The sequence below is a fragment of the Corylus avellana genome, chromosome ca5, assembly GCF_901000735.1.
Source record: "Corylus avellana chromosome ca5, CavTom2PMs-1.0".
Lineage (NCBI taxonomy): Eukaryota > Viridiplantae > Streptophyta > Magnoliopsida > Fagales > Betulaceae > Corylus > Corylus avellana.
The window spans coordinates 24,807,264-24,828,181 of NC_081545.1; the positions used below are offsets into that span (position 1 = coordinate 24,807,264).

The window sequence follows — 20,918 nt, forward strand, 5'->3', positions numbered from 1 at the left end:
ATTTGTTTTAAAGTTTAATCTAAAAAAAAGGAAAAAATGCAAAATTAGTTTATGTAGTTTACCTGATTTACAATTTACTCCATGTGATATCAAAATGAACTCAGAGATCCCTGTGGTATGCAAAAAAAATTAATTTAGTCCCTGTAGTTAAATTTCATCCATTAACTTAACGGATTCCGTTAGTGTGCCACGTCACATCCAATAAAAGTATGACACACGTCATATTTTATTTATGACTTTTGAAAAGCATACTTGAATTTTCCATGTCGTATTACTATGCCAACTAATATTCTCACCTCAGATTTACTCCACGTCAAACACAAGTAAAATATTTTTAAAAAACCTAATTCTACCAAATTATTGATACGAGCACCACCATCTTCTTTTTCTTCTTCACGGACGTCGTGTTCTTCACCATTAGCATTGAAAGAGGTGATTTTAACAGGATTAGGTAGGGAGAATGAGGACCTCCAATTGTTAATGTGCCCATCATCCACATATGTTCCAGGCTTAACGACCTTTAATCAAGTGATTACTTTTATATAGTATGTACAAACACAACATTGGAGTTCTTTGAATGGTGGTCTTGGTCAAAAGTCCATACGCAAATATCTATATGAATGTACAGTTGAGAAAATGTAAATTCTTTGTGTTTCATTCAGACAAAGGGGCAAACAAAATTCACAAAAAGAAAACACAGTCGTAGATCCCCCAATAAAAAATTAAAAAAAAAAAAAAAAAAGGAAATCACTTTTTTTAATCCCACTATCTCCATCGAAAAGCAATAGAAACTTCAAATTGCTGTTTTGATTTATTCAATTCATTTTTCTTTTCTTTTTTGACAGAATTAGTGAATTCTTTTCAATGGAATTTGGGTTAGAAAAATTTTTGTCTCTCTATCTCTATCAAGCAACAAAAAAAAAAAATTCTCCGTCTCTGTCTATGTTCTTCCCTCTTGAAAGTTGCCAAGAAAAAGAGGAATTTCAACAGAGGAGAAAAGCATAAGAGCCGAGCCAAGAAAAAGTAGAAGATAGGAAGAGAAGAGGAAATTAAATTAAGAAACAGATTTAGAATTTCAAAAGATGAGAAGAGAGCCAAGAAAAAAAGGAAGACAGGATAAGAAGAAGAAGAAGAACACGACGTCCGTGAAGAAGAAAAAGAAGATGGCGGTGCTAGTATCAATAATTTGGTAGAATTAGGTTTTTTAAAAATATTTTACTTGTGTTTTACGTGGAGTAAATATGAGGTGGGAATATTAGTTGGCATAATAATATGACATGGAAAATTCAATTATGCTTTTTAAAAGTCATAAATAAAATATGACATGTGTCATACTTTTATTGGATGTGACGTGGTACACTAACGGAATCCGTTAAGTTAATGGATGAAATTTAACTGCAGGGACTAAATTATTTTTTTTGCATACCACAAGGACCTCTGAGTTCGTTTTGACATCACAGGGAGTAAATTGTAAATCAAGTAAATCACAGTGACTAATTTTGCATTTTTCCCTAAAAAAAAATTGATCAAGTTTGCCCTTCTAAATGCAATAACTAGATACCGGAGAGGATCGTTGCCTTATTTGTGGATATATGCTTCCTTCTTACTTACAAATCTTTAATTTTCTCTCATTTTTTACTAGGATGTAAAATGTAAATGGTCAAGTAGGAATTTAATAATCAAGATACTATAATGTCATTAACACTCTTTTTATTTCGGATGATGTTAAGTGCTCTCTTGGTTTTCTCATGGTCTCCTCCTGGTTTTAGGTAGATATTATTTTTTAGATATTATTTTCTACAAAAGCAAAAAAATGATATCCACTTAGGACAAGAAGAATACTGAGATAACCCGAGAACACCTAACATTTTTCTTTTTATCTCTAATACACCATTAATATTAACTTAAATAACAACATAAATTTGTAAACTCTTAGATAATAGTTTTTATCAACCAAAAAAAAAAAAAAAATGAAAAGAAAAATGGTCAATGTGATATGAATAAATATTGGATTCTATAAAATCATATACTAAACATAACGTATCTTTCAAGTCACATGATCATAGATTTAGGTCCCTTTGACTTTTTCTTTTTCCTTTCATTTTCTATTCTTTCCTTCCCTTTTCTTTATTTATTTATTTATTTATTTATTAAGGTTTCTCACCTGTAGGTGCATGTTAAGGAATTGCAATTGTTAACCACTATTTTCCTTTTAAAATATATATATATATATATATATATATATATATATATATATATATATTATTCTTCGAGTCAACAATGAACACACCCATTATTATATCATACAAAAGTTGTAGAAATAATGCAAAGAAAACTTAATAGGTAATTGGTTGTCGTAAGGCATCGACCCATAAAGGAATTTTAGATTATTTATATTTTAAAAGAGAAATGCTATATAATATACTGATATTTCATTTTTATCTTATTATATGGATATGACAGAATTTAGTAATCATTGGATCCGTTCAAGTAAGCTGATGGTGTAGTACCATTAGCCCTTAGATTTTTCTTTTGTAAATAATGGATAATCTAAGGAATGATTGGCATTACCACATCAATTCAGTATTATGGGGGAGTGTACTATATAGCATTACTCAACAAAATATATCCAAGGGCAAATAGATCCTACCATCAACATAGTAGGATAAAAATGAAATAAATGTGTGATGTATAACATTGCTCATCTTGAATAATTGAAATTTTATTTTGTTTGTCTAGTAATGAGAAAGAACTAATGGCAAGGAGCCAGAAGGGTATGGACACTCTTAATAAATCCTTTGGACTGGTTAATGAAGTAAAAATTTATTAGGATCTCATTGTCTTACATATTTTAAGTGTAATCTTAGATATGTGTATATATGCATTTGGACACTCTTCTTTTGCAAACCAATTTTCAAGAATAACATTTGGTATTCTTGAATATGAGATCAGACACATTTGGTATCAAAGTTAGCCATAACGTTGAGTATAGGATCAGACACAGCTCATCGAATATGAGATCGAATAAAGCACATGAGTCAATCCACTACGAACCCAATTAGATCAGTAGCTCAAGCTAGACTTGTCGCCATCTTCGATATTTGCTCTTAGCCACCAACCCACCTCCTCTTGATCTATTAGCCACTCCACTTTGTCCCTATCCCATGCGCCATTAGAGGCCGGAGATCAGATATGAGTTTTTCCAACCCATATTTGTCGTCCATCATCAACCCCTTTGATGCAGGAGAATAATAATAACAAAGTAGATTTATTATTTATGCTTTAAGTTTCCTTTTTCAATAAGGATTGAGTTCTTCCTTTCCTATTAGGATTGTTTTCCTATTAGGATTTGTTTTTCTTTTCCAATTAGGTGTGCCTTTTATTTTCCTTGTTAATTTAGGAGGTGCCTCGCCTATATAAAGGCATATAGTCTTTATTATTTTTCAATCCACTTTATACTATAAATTAAATTTAAGTCTTTCAGAGTTATTTTTCTGTTTGCTTATTTGGGGCACTTAGGGATTTTCTCTTCCCTATTTGTTATTTTCTCACTTCCTGAATTCCCTTTTCTATCTTCAAATCTTAGTTTCTGCTGCTTTTATATGCTATCAGAACAATCCTAGTTCTGCCCGGTGTTTGTTGGTATCAGAGCTTAACGTCTTCTTGGGGTGAATTTTTCATCAGTTTTTATGGCAAGTGGTCGTGGTCGTGGTTGTGGTTGGCGTGGGCAGGTTCCGAATGAGGAAGTTCCCTACCATGAATGCCATGTACGAGATGTGACGATTGAAGATTTGGAGAGGCAGGTTGCGGAGTTAACCCAGTGTCTAGTGGCCCAAAACTTGGAGAGGGATCGCAAGATGGATGATCGCAATTCATAATCCAATTTTGAGAACCCGTATCACAATCCTATTCTGGGTCGGGAACAGCATGTTCGGGATTGGCGGCATGGAGAATTAGGCTTCAAAGTTGAGCTTCTAGAATTTTCAAGCACTTTACAAGCCGAAGGCTTCATTGATTGGCTGCATGAGGTAGAGAGGATCTTTGATTATAAGGAAGTTCCAGATCGTATGAAGGTAAAGCTTATCGCCATCAAACTAAAAGGTCGCGCATATGCTTGGTGGGAGCAGCTAAAGCGATCACGAGATAGACAAGGCAAGCCAAAGATTTGTGATTGGGAGAAGATGAAGGGACACTTTTTACCCTTCGGATATACACAGACATTATTTCAGCGACTTCATATGCTGAGACAAGGTGCGAGATCTATTGATGATTACACCGAAGAGTTCTACCAGTTGGTTGCTCGGAACAACTTGTTAGAGACTGAGGAGCAGTTGGTGGCGCGGTACTTGTGTGGTTTGCGGTAGTCCCTACAAGACGTCCTTAGTCTCCATTCAATTTGGACAGTTTCTGAAGCCTACCAACGTGCCTTGAGTGTAAAAAAAGCAGCAAGCCAGGAATAATACCAAATCTACACCGAGAGAAGATCAAAATACACGAGGAACCCGTCCTCAAGAGTCTTGTCCTAATCCTCAATCTATGCAGGGTTAGAGTTCCAATTCCAACATTCGTTGTTTCAAATGTGGGGAGCCCGGTCATCGATCGACAGATTGCCAAAAATCTACTAGCAGAACGGGTAAGAATCTCTTGATTGAGGATGAGATAGTAGAAGAGCAAGTCGACATCAAAGATCCTATTTTTGATGAAGGTAATGACGGGGATATTTTGTATGGAGATGGGAACGAAACTCTTGTTGTCAGAAAAAGCTTGCTTACTCTAAAAGATGATTCCGAAGAAGACTGATTAAGAACCAATATCTTTCATACCACATGCACAATCGCAAAGCAGGTTTGCAAGCTTATTATTGACAATGGTAGTTGTGAGAATGTGGTGTCAGAGGAAGCAATTAAGAAGCTTCAGCTGAAGATTGATCGCCATCCAAAACCATACAAATTGTCATGGTTAAAAAAAGGGAGTGAGGTAACAGTAGATAAGAGGTATTTGGTCTCTTTTTCAATTGGTAGAAAATATTTTGATAATGCATGGTGCGATATAGTGTCTATGGATGCATGTCATTTATTATTAGGCAGGCCTTGGCAGTATGATCGAAGTGTTATTTATGATGGGCAACGAAATACCTATACCTTGAGCATCAAAGGAAAGAAGGTGGTATTAGCACCTCAACGAGAAAGAATCATTCATGGACCAGTGATTGAAAAGGGCACTAATCTCCTGTCAATGTCTCGATTCTTGGAGGAAGCAAAAGAAGAGGGAGTTGTATACGCCTTGATGCCATGTGAAGAAGGTGCCAACGTAGATGATGAAGTGTCCATAGAGTTACAAGAGGTGCTTACAGAGTTTGCTGATTTGATGCTAGAGAATCCACCCTCTGGTTTACCACCCATGAGAGATATACAACACCACATTGACCTCGTGCCGGGGTCAAACTTGCCCAATCGACCAGCTTATCGCCTTAGCTCAAAGAAATCTGAAGAATTGCAACGCCAAGTGATAGAGTTGCTAGAAAGAGGTTACATCCGAGAGAGCATAAGTCCATGTCCAGTTCCTGCTTTCTTAGTTCCGAAGAAGGATGGGTTGTGGCGTATGTGTGTCGATAGCTGAGCCATCAATCAAATCATGGTGAAGTATAGATTCTCAATTCCTCGCTTAGATGACATCCTAGATCAGTTAGTAGGTTCTAAGGTTTTTTTCAAAATTGACCTTAAAAGCGGGTATCACCAGATCAAAATTAGGCCTGGAGATGAGTGGAAAATAGCGTTCAAAACGCATCATGGGTTGTATGAGTGGATGGTCATGCCTTTTGGGCTATCCAATGCTCCCAGTACATTCATAAGGTTCATGCATCAGGTGTTGCGGCCTTACATAGGGAAGTTCGTTGTTGTGTACTTTGACGATATTCTCATCTATAGCTCCTTGCAAGAGACACACCTAAAACACCTCAGGGAGGTTCTTGACACGCTACGAAAAGAGTGTCTATATGTCAATCGGAAGAAGTGTTCCTTTCTTACTACTACTGTCACTTTTCTTGGATATGTTGTGTCTATTGATGGTGTTCATGCAGATCAGTCTAAGGTGACAACAATTCGAGAATGGCCAACACCCAAGAGTCTACATGATGTCCGAAGTTTTCACGGATTGGCATTATTCTATCGACGATTCATCTGAAATTTCAGTACATTGATTGCACCAATCACGGAGTGCTTAAAGGGTCGGACTTTCCAGTGGACTGAAGAAGCCGATGCAAGCTTTCAATTGGTGAAGAAAATGACGGAAGCACCTGTTTTTGCTCTTCCAGACTTCGAGAAGATTTTCGAAGTTAATTGTGATGCATCTGGCGTTGGCATTGAAGGTGTTCTAAGCCAAGAGGGACGTCTGATTGCATGTTTCAGTGAAAAGTTGTCGGGGTCCAAGAAGAACTATTCCACCTATGACTTGGAGTTTTATGCCATTGTACAATCTTTGAAACATTGGCGTCATTACCTGGCGCAGAATGAGTTCATCCTTATCACTAACCATCTGGCCCTCAAGTATATCAATGGCCAACAGAAGCTTAGTCGCAGACATGCCAAATGGGTTGCTTACCTTCAGGAGTTCACTTTTTCTTTAAGGCACCAATCAGGGAATTTGAATCGAGTTGCTGATGCTCTAAGTAGGAGGGTTGCACTCCTTACTACTATGCATACCAAAGTTGTGGGTTTGACAGTTTCCGAGAATTGTATACGGAAGATCCTTCATTCGGGAAGATATTTACTGAGGTATCTGTAGGTAAGCGCAGTGATTATGTTACTCTTAATGGATCTATTTCGAGGTTTACAGCTATGCATTCCGGATAGTTCATTGAGTGAGCAAATAATACGAGAGTTGTATGGAGAAGGTCACTTTGGGTGAGACAAAACCTTGGCCTTGGCCTCATCAGACTATTATTGGCCTAAGCTAACTAGTGATGTGACACGTTACGTGGAACGGTGTTTTATTTGTCAAAGGTCTAAGGAGACCCTCACAAATGCGGGTTTATACACCCCATTACCAGTGCCCGATGGCCCATCGCTTGACGTCAGCATGGATTTTGTTTTGGGGTTACCTCGCACTCAAAGGAGCACGGATTCTATTCTTGTGGTGGTTGATCGATTTTCCAAGATGGCTCATTTTGTTGCTTGCCGGAAGACGATGGATGCCACCTGAATTGCTCACCTTTATTTTCGGGAGATTGTTCGCTTGCATGGGGTTCCAAGATATATTACATCAGACCGAGATACAAAATTCATGAGCCATTTTTAGAAGAGCCTGTGGGAAAAGATGGGGACCAAGCTTAATTTTAGCAATGCTGACCACCCCCAAATAGATGGTCAAACTGAGGTGGTAAATCGAAGCTTGGGGAATCTTTTAAGGAGTTTAGTTGGAAATAAGCCAATGCAGTGGGACCTGGCTTTGTCACAAGCAAAGTTTGCTTACAACCGGTCCAAGAATAGAACGACTCAGTTGAGCCCTTTTGAGATCATCTATGGGCAAAACCCATTGGGAGTGCTTGACCTCGAACCTATTCCCTGTATTGGTCAATTGAGTATTAAGGTTGATAAAATGACGAATTATCTCCGAGGAGTTTATGACCAGGTCAAGAAAGTGATAGAAGATAGCAATGTTAAGTACAAAGCACAATCCGACAGCCATAGATGCAAGGTAACTTTTGAGGTGGGTGATTTAGTTTGGGCTGTACTCACACGTGATCGTTTCCTTGTTGGTGAGTATAACAAGCTACGAGAGAGGGAGATTGGGCCTTGTGAGATTCTGCAGAAGATAAATGACAATGCATACCTACTACGTCTTCCAAGTCATTTAAAGACCTCTGATGTGTTCAATATGAAGCATTTAACTCCATGTTTTGTTGATGCAGACAATGACGACTTGAACTCAAGGGTAAGTTATTTCCAACCCGGGGAGACTAATGCAGGAGAATAATAATAATAATAAAGTAGATTTATTATTTATGCTTTAGGTTTCCTTTTTCAATAAGGATTGGGTTTTTCCTTTCCTATTAGGATTTGTTTTCTTTTTCCAATTAGGTGTACTTTTTATTTTCCTTGTTAATTTAGGAGGTGCCTAGCTTATATAAAGGCATCTAATCTTTGTTATTTTTCAATCAAGTTTATACTATCAATTAAATGTAAGTCTTTCAGAGTTATTTCTCTATTTGCTTATTTGGGGCACTTAGGGATTTTCTCTTCCCTATTTGTTATTTTCTCTCTTCCTGAATTCCCTTTTCTATCTTCAAATCTTAGTTTCTGCTGCTTTTATACGCTGTCAAAACAATCCTAGTTTTGCCCGGCATCTCCCTTCTTCTGACACAACTTAGCCTTGTCTTGCTTGGCCACTCCGCTGCTCTAGGCATCCTTCTTCATCAGTGTGTGGGCCTTACGCACTGCCCAAGTGCCGCAATTGCTGATTTTTGGGTTTTTGCTTTGTTTGTTTTGTTTTTCTGTTGTTATTGTTGTGTTTTGTGGGTTATAGTCTCCTTGTTCTTATGTGGTTTTATTTTGTTGCGGAGACTTTTTGATGATTCATCTACTTGTAGTTGCTTACAAGTGGATGAATCCCTTGGCCTGCTCCAAACATGGCTTAATGCAGCCTTTTCTTGGTTTTTTTGCCCAAGATCTAGAGGACTGAGTCATTTTTGTTTGACCAATTTCCTATTTGTTGTTCTTTTCTGCACTGTATTTTCTTGGTTTTTTATTTCCATGTAACCCTTCATTTCCCCATTTGCTTTAAAAATAAAAATGTACAGTTGGTTAATTGATATTCACACACTTATCACATCTGATTTAACTATACATCATACATGTATTCGAACTACAGGTAGATAATAAACAGAGTTTGAATTCAAGCGCAGCAACATCCACAGAGACACGTGAAGCAAAGTTTAGAATTTGAACACACTGACATCCATAGAAGCATAGAGCACCCAGCATAAAGCCAATCTCAAGTTTGAATTTTGATTTATCGATCACCATTTTGTTGACTCTGTTGGTGAGGAAGCTTGACCTTTGGTTCTGTTGGTGAAAAGGACATGAGCATACTATAGTATCTTATAGACTGTACATTGAAAAGAAGATGGGAAAAGATGAACTGATTGAACATCCCACTTAGTCAATTTCTTGGTGCTCTATGCTTGATTAGAACAGGAAAGAAAGAAAGCAATATATAAAACACACCTGTTTCCATCAAATTTAAGCATATGCTACTAATTAAAGTCAATTAAATGCTTTAGCTTTAACACAAATATTCTTCAATACAACATATCTGTGCAGGTTTTTTCTATTTCCCTTTTCTTTTTGGTTTGAGGAGGGGTGGGGGTGGTGGGGCATGAAACCTGTACAAGGTCCATTAAGTTACCTTCTCCATTCCATCCTCTTCTCAGATATTCTTATAGAACAACAACTATGACACTGACACTGACACTGAATTTACCAGAGCTTTTTTGTCCCAAGGCAAGGGGAGTCAGCATTGCAGCTGGAAGGATACAAAATGCTCCAGGCCCTTTTCCATTCTTTCTCTTCCCTTTAGCTCTTCTTAAGATCAACAACTATGACACTGATGTTATCATAGCTTTTTCGCCCCAAGGCAAGGCGAGTCAGCAATGCAGCTGCGAGTACACTTCGGGATGGAAACAATGCTCCAGCCCCTTCATCTTCTACCTGAGGCCCGGAGTTGAGGACTATTGTGGCGGCAGGAGGTCGGTCTTGAAGACATTCACGTGCTATCTCACAAGCCAATTCACTTGACAGAACATCCCACAAGCCATCACTTGCAAGGATTAAGCACTCATCTTCCATTTCTCTTTTTGTGAAAGTTATCTCTGGCTCTGATGTTACAAATGGCTTGAGATACTTATCCCCTGTTTAATTTAAAAGAAGTAAGAATTTACAACAACCAACAACACCCTAAATCAAAAATATTTAAGCCATCTAATTTTTCATTTGCATCATCACAAAAGAAGATAACTTTCAGTTAAGCATATTTCAAAAAGGGTTTCTTCCATTTTGCAAGAAGTACATAGAGACACTTTCAGTTAAGCATCGAAAAGAACAAATGAATATAGAAATAAATGCTGAGAACTCCACAAATGTCGTACAAATTAGATGAACGCATTTTTCATATGGTTCCCACATAATAGCCCCTGTAAAAACTTTTTCCACCACAAATACAATAATTCCAATGACACAATAGAAGTTCTTATCTGTATGGGTTGCTTATTGTTGTAAATTTTGAACTTAACCCAAACATTCCACTCAGATTCCACGCTAGGACAATGTATTACAGTGGACTTGGAGAGCTTCATGTCCATTAACTTTGTGTAATGGTAAATTTCTTAAAAACAATTGAACCTTATTTACACCCGAGGACATACCAGATGATTTTCAACCTTTTCAACATGAGAGATGAAAACATCTTCAGAAACCAAGACATGAATAAGAATGCCAGCCATTGGTGACCCTGGCAAAGCTTGTTATACTGGTTTTTGGAAGACAACATTAGTTTCAGAAGCATTTCACTTTCTAGAAACGTAATCTTAAAAACCAAACAATAAAGTGCAACAGGTAGAAACAAGAAGAATAAATCAAATAGGATGTAAAAAAATACTGTCTATATATATATATATATATGCGCACTTCTCTGCATAATAATCAAGATGCCATGGTTACATTACATTTCAGATAAACCTTAAGCCCCTACTCAATTAGTACCCATCTCCTATTAATGCATACTAGAGAAATGAAATCTGAAAATCACTTAATCAAATTCTTCTCATTTACCCCTGGTGACCTAAAAAGTTCTTTCCTTATTTTATTTTATTTTGTCCTTTTTGAGTTAAATTCCTTCATAAAATCAACTGTTAATTAATATGGGAGTCCACTAGCATTCGTCAGTAGTGAGAGGACAAGCATACTGTCAAAATACTCAGCACACTCCTAACCTTTTGAGATAAATAGGTGTGCTTGGTAAAGTTTTTGAAAATGTGAAAATTACAAAGTGTTTTCAGTGAGGACCATATTTGAAAAGGAGAAATGGAGAAATGCTATGCAATTCTACTCCCACACTCCCTGTAGGAGTGAAAATCACCATTGATTGATCCACCCAAAATCTAATGGTGATTTTTACTGTGTGGGAGTGTATAGCATTATTTCTCATTTGAAAAGTGTTGTTCATGTCTAAACCTGTTAACAAAGCTGATAGGCTGCTGAAGTCTAATAAAGGTAACTAAACCGGAGGCGAACAGAAAGCAACAAGCATTATCTATGTCAAACACTTCATACACTGGTCAGACATTGTACATGAGGATAATCTGTAAAATATTTATAATGAGGGAACCAAAATGATCTAAGGAAATAGATTGCATGATGCTCAAGTAAGCAAGCAAGAGAGGTCAGTGAGAATTCACAAAACCCAAAAATCAGAAAACCGTAAATAGTTTCCGATATTACCCAAACTTTTATTTTCAAGCTGAAGCTAGAACTCATACTCCTGCTGCAGCACAACACAAGGTATCATTAAAAAAAGAGTGTGTATATGTGGGTGTTCACTCATTGGACTGTCCAAAACAGACATGTCCACGATAAATACACTCCATCTAAGATTGAGAGAAAAAAAGAAAAAGGGATTTAGTTCAACAATGTTTGCCATTACAGTGAAAATAGTTCCTTACTCATTCTGAAGTGATTAAACCAAATAATATTATACTCCAGGAGAAAACTTTCTAAATGATAACTTGCGGTAATTAATCATGTACTAGGAACATTTAGGATCGGTCATAACATGTGTTAGTAATTGTTAATTTGACTAGAAGAAAATAGCAAGATGATCTTCAGTTAAATGCATGTGGAAAACATTACCTATCGCCCTGGACATTGCAAGAATGCCTTCAACTCGAGCTCCATTAACGAAGATGACTCGGCCCCCAGCAGCTTCAATTCTTGCTAGTTCATCTGGTCTATCAGGCTGCAATTAAAGCTTAAGAGTGTCATCTAAATAAGAATTTTATGTTAATTTGCATAATAGAGTAAATAAATCAATTTAATTTAGTTTTTTTTTTTTTTTTTTAAAAAAAAAGAAGATATAAAGCGGTCTTTCGACAAGTATCAAGTAATGCTCCAACTTCGCTAGTGGGCGTGACCCAAAAAATTGTTTTGCACTAAGGAAATTCAAACCTTATTACCTGAAACATTTACTTAATTTCTTTGAGCCTATTGAATTCAAATTTCAATAATAATTTTTACCGAGTGTGAACTTGGTATGCATGTAGCATTTCTCATTTCTGATTGGATTATTGGAATGAGCAGCTTTTCATCCTTGCTATCAACAGGAGGTTTCTTAAACACGCCAATGCCAAGTGTCCTCCAAAAAAGGGTAAAAAAGGGTCTATATCCTAGAATGCTATATACTAGTACTAAATGAGAGTGAACCGTGAAACCAGAAACCCATTTGATGTCTTATCCAAGTACTTCACAAAAGACAACCTACGTGCAACAACATGCCAAAAACTAAATGGATATGCATGTCAGATTCTCCATCTCCACGGACCGCACCTTCCCACGACAATTAAGAACAAGCATTTACAGTCAATATAATTTTGTCCCATCTAAGTATGAGTGTCCGCCATGGAATGCGAGTACACTTGTTTTACATCATCAACCATAGTTGGAGACGGGGGATAGAGATACCGAACCTTGTGATCCTGCGACAGAGGTATGGGGGTGCCGGCACGGCAAAGGACGGCGCGTGAGTCTCCGCAATTGGCGACGACTATGTATTCCGGCGTGAGAACGGCCACCACGGCGGTGGACCCGCCGAGCGGCACCTCCATGGGATGGCAACCACACTTGTACCCCACGCTCCCGCACGCGCATGTGCACAATGCCACCCCGTCCATCCTCTCGAAGCTCTTCCTCATCACTCTCCTCCACTTCTCTTCCAAATCCGTACCATCCTCTTCAAGCTCGTCTTTGGAGCTACTACTGCTCCCACTCTCACTCTCCCCCGTGCAACTCACGCGCGTCAGCTCCTCCTCTACGAACACGTGCATCCTTTCCCTACACAATGCCGCGACCTGCACATGCAAAAGCTTAGAGCGCCCACTGTTTTAATGGCAAAAATAGCCCTACATCTTCTTCAACAACAACGATTTCCGAAGCCTATATTTGTATTTGAGAATTTCCAGCTACAAAGTTTACTTTTGAAAAAAAAAAAAAAAAATTAAGAAGAAGAAGATGATGAGCGAGCAATACGTGAGGTCCTCCATGGCCATCAAACACAGCGAAGAAATGAACTGGTCGGTAATGACTTATCTCCGGCCGGCAAAGGCTCGTCCGAACATCTATCGCGTCCTCCATCCCACGAGACCTCCCCGACACCGACATGGTCCCGAAAACCGGCTCTCTAGCCGGACCCCCAATCTGCTGCGCCGACAAAGCGTCCACATCTTCTCCGGATGACGACGAAGACGACGCCGGTATATCGCTCTTCTCCGCCGTCCGAATCCGCTTCACTTCTGCCAAGCTCTCCGTCAGGTCAGGGTTATCCCCCCGGCTCTGGATCAGCGGAGGCAGTGCAGAGCTCGCCGCCGAAATCGCCGCTAGTCTCCTCATCTCAATCCTCCGCCAGCGGCGCTCCCGGCATTTCGCCGGCGAATCATCGTCGTCGTCGCTCAGCATTCTCCAGCAAACCTCTGTCATCGAAAACCTCCACAAACCAAAACCTCCGGAAATCTCCACTCGCCGCCGGCGACCATCTCTGCAGGTGTAATAACTCCAACTTAAGAAATATAATACAGAGTGAGAGAGAGAGAGAGAGAGAGCGTCTGTGTTTTCCCTGCTATTGTTTCTGCCTCGGAAAACGTATGACGAAATACGCAACGTGTTGTGTGTTTTCTCCATCTCTCTTCGTGTCAGCCTGTAGGGCAAGCCAACTCTCCGGGCAGCTACCCGAACTGCCCTTCACCAACCTATATTCCCTGGCACAGTGACACGTGTCCTCATGACGAGCCACTTTCCGTAAACGTCTCCGACTGTTTTCCCAGCTTTCTTCTACAGTCAATTTCTCATATCGCAGGAAATTCAGCATCCATATAATGGAGCACACGTGTCAAACGTCTCTGACAAGTGGAGGCCCATGCTCTACTACGACGACAAATGGGCGAATCAGAAGCGTCCGCGCAAATGAAACTTTTTAAAGAGACAGGCTGGGTGGCCCACATCGACTACGTTTCGGTTGTCTTCGCCGAACATGGTTTTTTATTGTCTTTCTCACTCCTAGAATTCGAAAACCGTACATACGTGGCGAGCCACAGGAGCTCCACGGTGTAGGTGTTTGCTTGTCTGCTTCATCATGGACACGTTGGAAAGTTCTCGGAGAAATAAAGCTAGGGTTACAGGTGTCAGTCAGTTGGCGTGGCTTACTGTATGTGGCCATCAGGTTACTAAGCCAGCACATGCACATGGATTGTTAAACGCTGTTTCCCAAAATTCAAAGTTGAAATTAATGCGTTTAACTCTCAGGTGGTGTTTGGTAAATGGGTTGGCCTAAATACTGTAGTTGATGTAGATTGATGTGAAAAAAAATAAGAATGTTTGGTATAAAAAAAAAATGAAAAGTGGTATAAAAAAGTGAAAAAAAATTTTATTTTGTAGTGATTTTTTTATTTGAATTATAATAAAAAATAAATTATTTGATATAAAAAATTAAAAAGTTAAAATATTTTTATGTTGATTTTTTTGAAAAATAGTGATTGAATAGTATCTAAGCTAACTCCAACCCTTTTACCAAACAAGGCCTCAAAGTCTCATGCGTGAACTGTGATTAGGAAAAAATGGTTACCAAAATATAAAATATTAGAATTAATATTAATAAAATAGCATGTTTATGTTAAAGTATGGGACCCAGTAGGGATCGGCATAAGCTATGACCTGTCCAAGTTTTAAATAGTTCTATATAAATATGTTTTAATATATATATCATTGGGTCCAACAAAAAAAAAATTAATTTGACCCTCGGCCTCTTAAAAATAAACATGGTCCTATATGGCTTAGAAAAATAAAAATATCTCATGTGAATTTGATCTAAATGTACACTAGAATTGATTATATATGTTGGTTGGTAAACAAGTTTTATCCGCAAGACTTTACTAATGAAGAAAAATAAAACTTTAACCAACATTATAAGCATAGTGTAGTTCAACATTTATATTTCTAGGGATTATCAAATGTTTATGAGTTGGGCCAATAGTTGGTAAGCACAAAAAGATCAACTATCTACCAACTTAATTATTTATTGACTTATTGTACTTGTGCTTACTCTTTCAACTTTTTTTTTTTATTATTTTATTTCTACTTCAACTACAGAATGATCATTTTCAACATTAATATTATTGTCCAAACTAGGCTTCGGAACAAATTGAATATGAGTTTTTGATTGATTAATCTTTGAAGGTATGCATCTAAAGAGAAATTGTTGGAAAATTAGTATAAACATAGATGATTTTTGAAATCTAAAATAACGTTAGGCTCCATCATTTTGATAGGTGATCTAATTGGAAATTAAAATATATTAAGAAACAATTATTGTGTTTTTTTTCTTTTTCTTATATTTTGCACTAATTTTATACATATTAGTTTAATCTTCAATCTTAATATATTTATCGTTCATGATTTGACCATTTTAATAAAAATTATTGGTTACGTCCATGTACATGAAGATTGATTTTTTGATTGAAAATACGATATGACATAAGCTTTAGGAAGATAGGGGGTGATGGATATAATTACTATATATATATATATATATATATATATATATATATATATATATATGTAATGGCCTCCCAAACTATCAGTCAGTTGTAATTTGACACTTCAATGTTCAAAATGTAATAAAGTAGCTTCACGAAATTTCAAAAAATTTCAAATTAGCCCCTCTGTTAGTTAGCTCCATGAGAGAGGAATAAAAAAAAAATTCTCAATTTTATTTATTTTTTTATTTTATGATGGTAAGAATGAAGAAGTTCTAGTAGAGAAATTTATCAACTCATGAGTCATCATATTAGACTTCTATTCAAATCCAAATGAGTGGGGAGTAATCCACCCAATTTGATAGGGTCATTTTCTTTCAAGCCAAGGTGACAGCTTGAGTTGAGGGGATGTTAAAAGTACTAAAATGTCCTTGCAGTGACTCACCAACCACAATTGCACTGAATTAGTATTACACAACATATTTTCTATATAAAGCAATCACATGCATCTTATAATTGAAATCAAATAAAGAAAATGTGACCCCATTAACCATTGAAAAAAGTGTACGTAGATCTCTAAAAGCTCCAATCATTTCAAATTTTTGTGATTTCTCTTTTTTCCTATTTTCTCCTTATTTTATTTTATTTTATTTTATATCTTATCATCTCTGACTCTGAAGACTTTCCAAAGTTCTGGTCTGGTTTGCTTGCCACACAAGTGGGCTCAAAATGTACAGATTTTGTAGTTAATTTTATACACTAAACTAATAAAATGATATGTATTTTTAAGGCGTGTGAGAAATACATGTTTTAAAGGAAACAAATTATCTTCAGTTTAAAAATATATAATTAATGATTAGGATCTCTTTAAAAAAATTTTGAGGCCATAAGTAGGACATCTGTCCCAGTAATAAAATAACAATAATAATATATTATATATTTTTTAAAAAAAATTATAAAATAAAATTATAAAAAATTAAAGAGTGGCTAGCCACCCCCCACCCATTGGAGGTGGCCAGACCACCCCAGTTGGGGCTGGTATGGCTTCGGCTACCTTAGACAGCCGGTCTGGGGTGACTGAAGCCACCCCATGGCCCTTAGGAGTTGTCCGACCATTCCTAAAAGCCAAATCTTAAATAAAAAATAATAAAAATAAAAAATAAAAATAAAAAGTTTGGCCCTTAGAGTGGTCCGTTTTAAAGTGCATGTCACTTTATTAGACTAATTTATATAAATTAATTACTAAACAATTTATAGCTAATTTATATTGGCTCACACAAGAACTTGGAGGCCCAAAATAAGAAGCACTTGGGAAAGCGGATAAAGCAAATCTATTCATAAATTCTAATAAGATATTAAATCATCATTTCTCTTAAAATTTTAAACCGATAAAAAATAAAGAATTTAATTATTTAAAAAAATTTGTAGGATTGCATAACCATTGTCAACCAAACTTGCATTGCATTGCCCTGTTTGGATGAGAGCAATCAATATCTGGTTAATGAGAGTATCAGCTGGGCTTTGTGTCGGCCCCTACTGTTTTGAGGTCCTGTTCTCTGTGATTTGTGTCGACAAAAGATCATCTTCATGTGTTGGTTCTTTTTTTAAGGCTCCATTTACTTTGACGTGAAATGATTTTTATAAAATAATTTTTGTATTTTATAGTGTTTATTTCGATGTAAAATAGTGGTCAGCAGAAAATATTTTATTTTTGACCGAAAATTTTTCTTTAACTTTTGGAAAATGGTTATCGTAAACTATTTTCCGACTGTGAGTATTTCATTCTTAAATCGATAGACCTTGCCAAGACCTGCCTAGAACCTTGTTGGAACTTGACTGAAACTCGCCCAGGACCCGCTCGAGACCACGCTAGGACCTGTCCGAGACTTGACCGGGACCGAACCAGGACCTGCCCAACACCTGCTCGGGACTTGATCGAACTGGAGACTCTGTTTAGGATCACTTTGGACTTCCTGACCAGACCTATCGGGAAACACCAGACTTGACTGACTTGTCCTAGTGAATGTAGATACCTAATACTTGGGACTCCTCACATCAACTGCACGGGATTCTGACCGACCAAACGAATTTGACCTAACTCCGGTCTAAGACTGCCGTAGATTCCCATTTAGGGACCTCTCATCGCTCTGGTCCTACCTGCACTTCACCGTGGACCTCGGCTGATTCTTGGACTGGATCACGGACCACCTGGGACCTCGGCCCAAGACCTCACTAAACCCTGACCGGACCCTCGGGACCAGAGACTAGACCATCCCAGACCACCTGGACTTCTGGACCGGACTTCAGCCCGGATCCGCTCTGACCTACCTGACCCCGACCAGGACCCCCACTCCAGGACTCCTGACTGGGACCCCGCCTCCTGACTCAAATCCTGAGTCACTGACTCTGTCGTGAACTTCGAAGGACCTCGTGCCTAGGGACTTAACCGAGCTGATGCCCGTGGACTTTTCCGGTCGTCTCGGCCAGTCCCTGCTGGGTCAGCGGCCAAGTCCCGAAAGGTGTCCCTGTATGGTCCTCGGGTCGTCCCGGCAGTTGTCCTCATGGACCTCCGGGTATCCTGCTAGGGTCTCATCAAGTCTTGGTGGGTTCTAGACAGTTCCTGGCCAAGTCTCTAAAAGCTTAGATTTAGGTCTCTCGGGACAAGCCCCTTTATGTCAAGTCCTAAGAAGGTCCTCGAAAGGTCCTCTCAAGCGGGTTCCTAACAAGTCCTGTAGCCCTCGTATGGAATCTTAGAAAAAAAAAAATATATATATATATATATATATATATAATTTATTAAAAAAAATATATTTTCCTTGTGTGTGGTAAACGCCATAAAATGTTTTCAACAAAAAACATTTTCAGAGAAAATGACTTTTCTGAAAATATTTTTCGACGAAAACTATTTTACGTCGAAGTAAACGGAGTCTAAGTTGTAAAATGTTATATGAAATATTTTTATTTATAATTGTTTTACAAACGTTAACGTAGTAGTCTTAATTCTTATGTTTCTTTTTTTTTTTTTTGGTTAATCATGATTGATCTAATAATGGATGGATAAAACTATCACATCGTGATAAAATAAAAAATATAGAAAAGTTTATATATACCCCTCCTCAAACTATCATTTAATTGACAATGTCCCTTCAAACTTTCTTTACCAGTGATAATGTTTCCCTCAAAACTATCTAAAATCGTCAACGTTCCAATGATGAAACCATGGTCCTTAGTGAAAATAAAACAAAACACAATCCTTAGAAAAGCCTAAAACCAAAAAAAAAATTAAAAAAAAAAAAAAAAGATTGTAATCCTGAAATTTTAAAAAAAAAAAATCCCTTTAATGAGAAAAAAATTCAAAAAAAATTTGATTCTTTTTTTATTTATAAAAAATGATTCTTTTTTGTTTTTTGTTTTGTTTCCACTTTATTAACTTTTTTAAAATAAAATTTGTTTTAAAAAAATTAATCAATTGCTTTAAGAAAATAATAAATTGTTTAAAAACAAATTTTAAAACTAAAAAATCCTTTTGAATAAATTAGTTTTAAAAAAACATCTGCTTTTTATAACATATATATATATATATATATATATATATATATATTGAATTTATAGGAATATTTTTATCTTATCGAAAAAAACATATAGGTATTTTTATCTTTTTGCTAACCTGAGGGGGATACATTGATAATATTTTGGTAGTTTGAGACTCACAATTGAAAGTTTAGAAAGACATTGTCAATTGAGTGGTAGTTTGAAAGGAATATTTAGACTTTACCCGACATTAGTTTTCAACATTACTCTTTAATTAATAATTTGTTTTAGCTTAAAGGCAACTCCAGGTTATTAAATGGCAATATTTAGCAAGCTCAGTAAATATTAGCTAAATTTTAGTCATTTTGGAGAGCCAAATTTGTGAAGAATTTCAATGCAAATATTGTAATTATTTACAATCTGGACATTACAGCCACTATTAAGATCTGAAATTGGAACGCATTGGAGAAACGTAATCCTAAATTGCAATGCAACCACCTAAGAGGAATTGAACAACTTCGTTTTTGTTCTTATCAAAGACTGATAATTGTTTGCTAATCTTATATAGGATTTGACTTACATGTTTTTATTAAAATAACAGTATGTATGCTGTAGTGTAAGTAACGGTTAAGATTAAATCTTAAAGTTGACTTATTTTTAAAAGCTTTTAATAAGAGAGAGAAAATAAAAAAGTATTTTTTTTAGATTCAACCTTGACCGTTGCTATTCATGGTGTTTGAATTTTCGTAGTAATTGTGGATTTGACAAAGGTTGTTGTAGCTGAATTCTAATGCGGACATGACAAAGATCTTGTAAATAACAGAGAAAGTTAAAGCATTTCTTGCAATGAAAATCATTGAGCTACTTGGCTCTTCACATACCCATTTGTTTATTGTAGCAGCAGAACAATAGAGATTGATTGATCCATGTCAAAAATCCAGTGCTGCATGCTTCATATTGGCGGTAGCCATGTGATAACAATTGGGCTTCTCACCCTGTGCATTCCATCCTTCCATACCAGGCTTCCAAATTCAGGCTCTGTTTGCCGAGATACTGTAGAGAAGGTGATCTTGTAAGACAATTTCTGATATTTTCTGGTGAAGTGCAGGGTTTTGGGCTCGACTTGCAGGGAGGCGCCTTTAAATGGCGATAAAATGGCATGGTAATTGGACACTGGAGGGCCGACATTGGTGGCAGTTCTGTGAAATGTCAAAGTAGTGATGGATGCTTTCTCTGGGAACACGGCTGAGATTGCTGGGTAGTTCAAGTCCCCTGGGCTGGCAAGAGAGTGTGCACAAGATCTGTTTGAGAAAACTTTCAGCTGAGCTGGAGTGAGCTTCTGCGCGCAGAGGAATTCAAAGTAATCCTGAGCCTCAATATCATAAACCAAGCCTGGTTCAAGGGCCTTTATTGGGTTAATGTGTCCTGCTCCATGATCATATGGGTTTGAAGGTGAAGCTGCAGAGGCATCTTTTAGAGGGCCATGGGTGTTGTCATGAACATATGCTGTTGTCATAAGGGCAGATTTTATTGCTGCTGGACTCCATTCTGGGTGCCTAGCCTTGAGCAAAGCAGCCACCCCACTCACATGTGG

The 20,918-nt window shown here is 37.2% G+C and overlaps 1 protein-coding gene across 1 annotated transcript; it reads right to left on the minus strand.

The window, feature by feature from the left end:
- Positions 1–9,501: 9,501 nt before the first annotated feature.
- Positions 9,502–13,906, minus strand: LOC132180833 (probable protein phosphatase 2C 75). Its single transcript, XM_059593804.1, has 4 exons — positions 13,296–13,906; positions 12,737–13,117; positions 11,904–12,009; positions 9,502–9,907 (listed from the first exon to the last, which is right to left on the minus strand). Exons 1-4 carry the CDS (start codon positions 13,740–13,742, stop codon positions 9,573–9,575), a joined length of 1,269 nt encoding a protein of 422 aa, XP_059449787.1. The 5' UTR covers positions 13,743–13,906; the 3' UTR covers positions 9,502–9,572.
- Positions 13,907–20,918: the final 7,012 nt, after the last annotated feature.

Excerpts from the sequence above, each read along its gene's own strand:
- LOC132180833 (XM_059593804.1), bottom strand. The coding sequence starts at position 13,742 with ATGACAGAGGTTTGCTGGAGAATGCTGAGCGACGACGACGATGATTCG. Across the intron at positions 13,118-13,295 it reads ATGGCCATGGAGGACCTCAC|GTCGCGGCATTGTGTAGGGA; the intron begins GTATTGCTCGCT and ends TTGCATGTGCAG. Across the intron at positions 9,908-11,903 it reads TGCAATGTCCAGGGCGATAG|GGGATAAGTATCTCAAGCCA; the intron begins GTAATGTTTTCC and ends TAAATTAAACAG.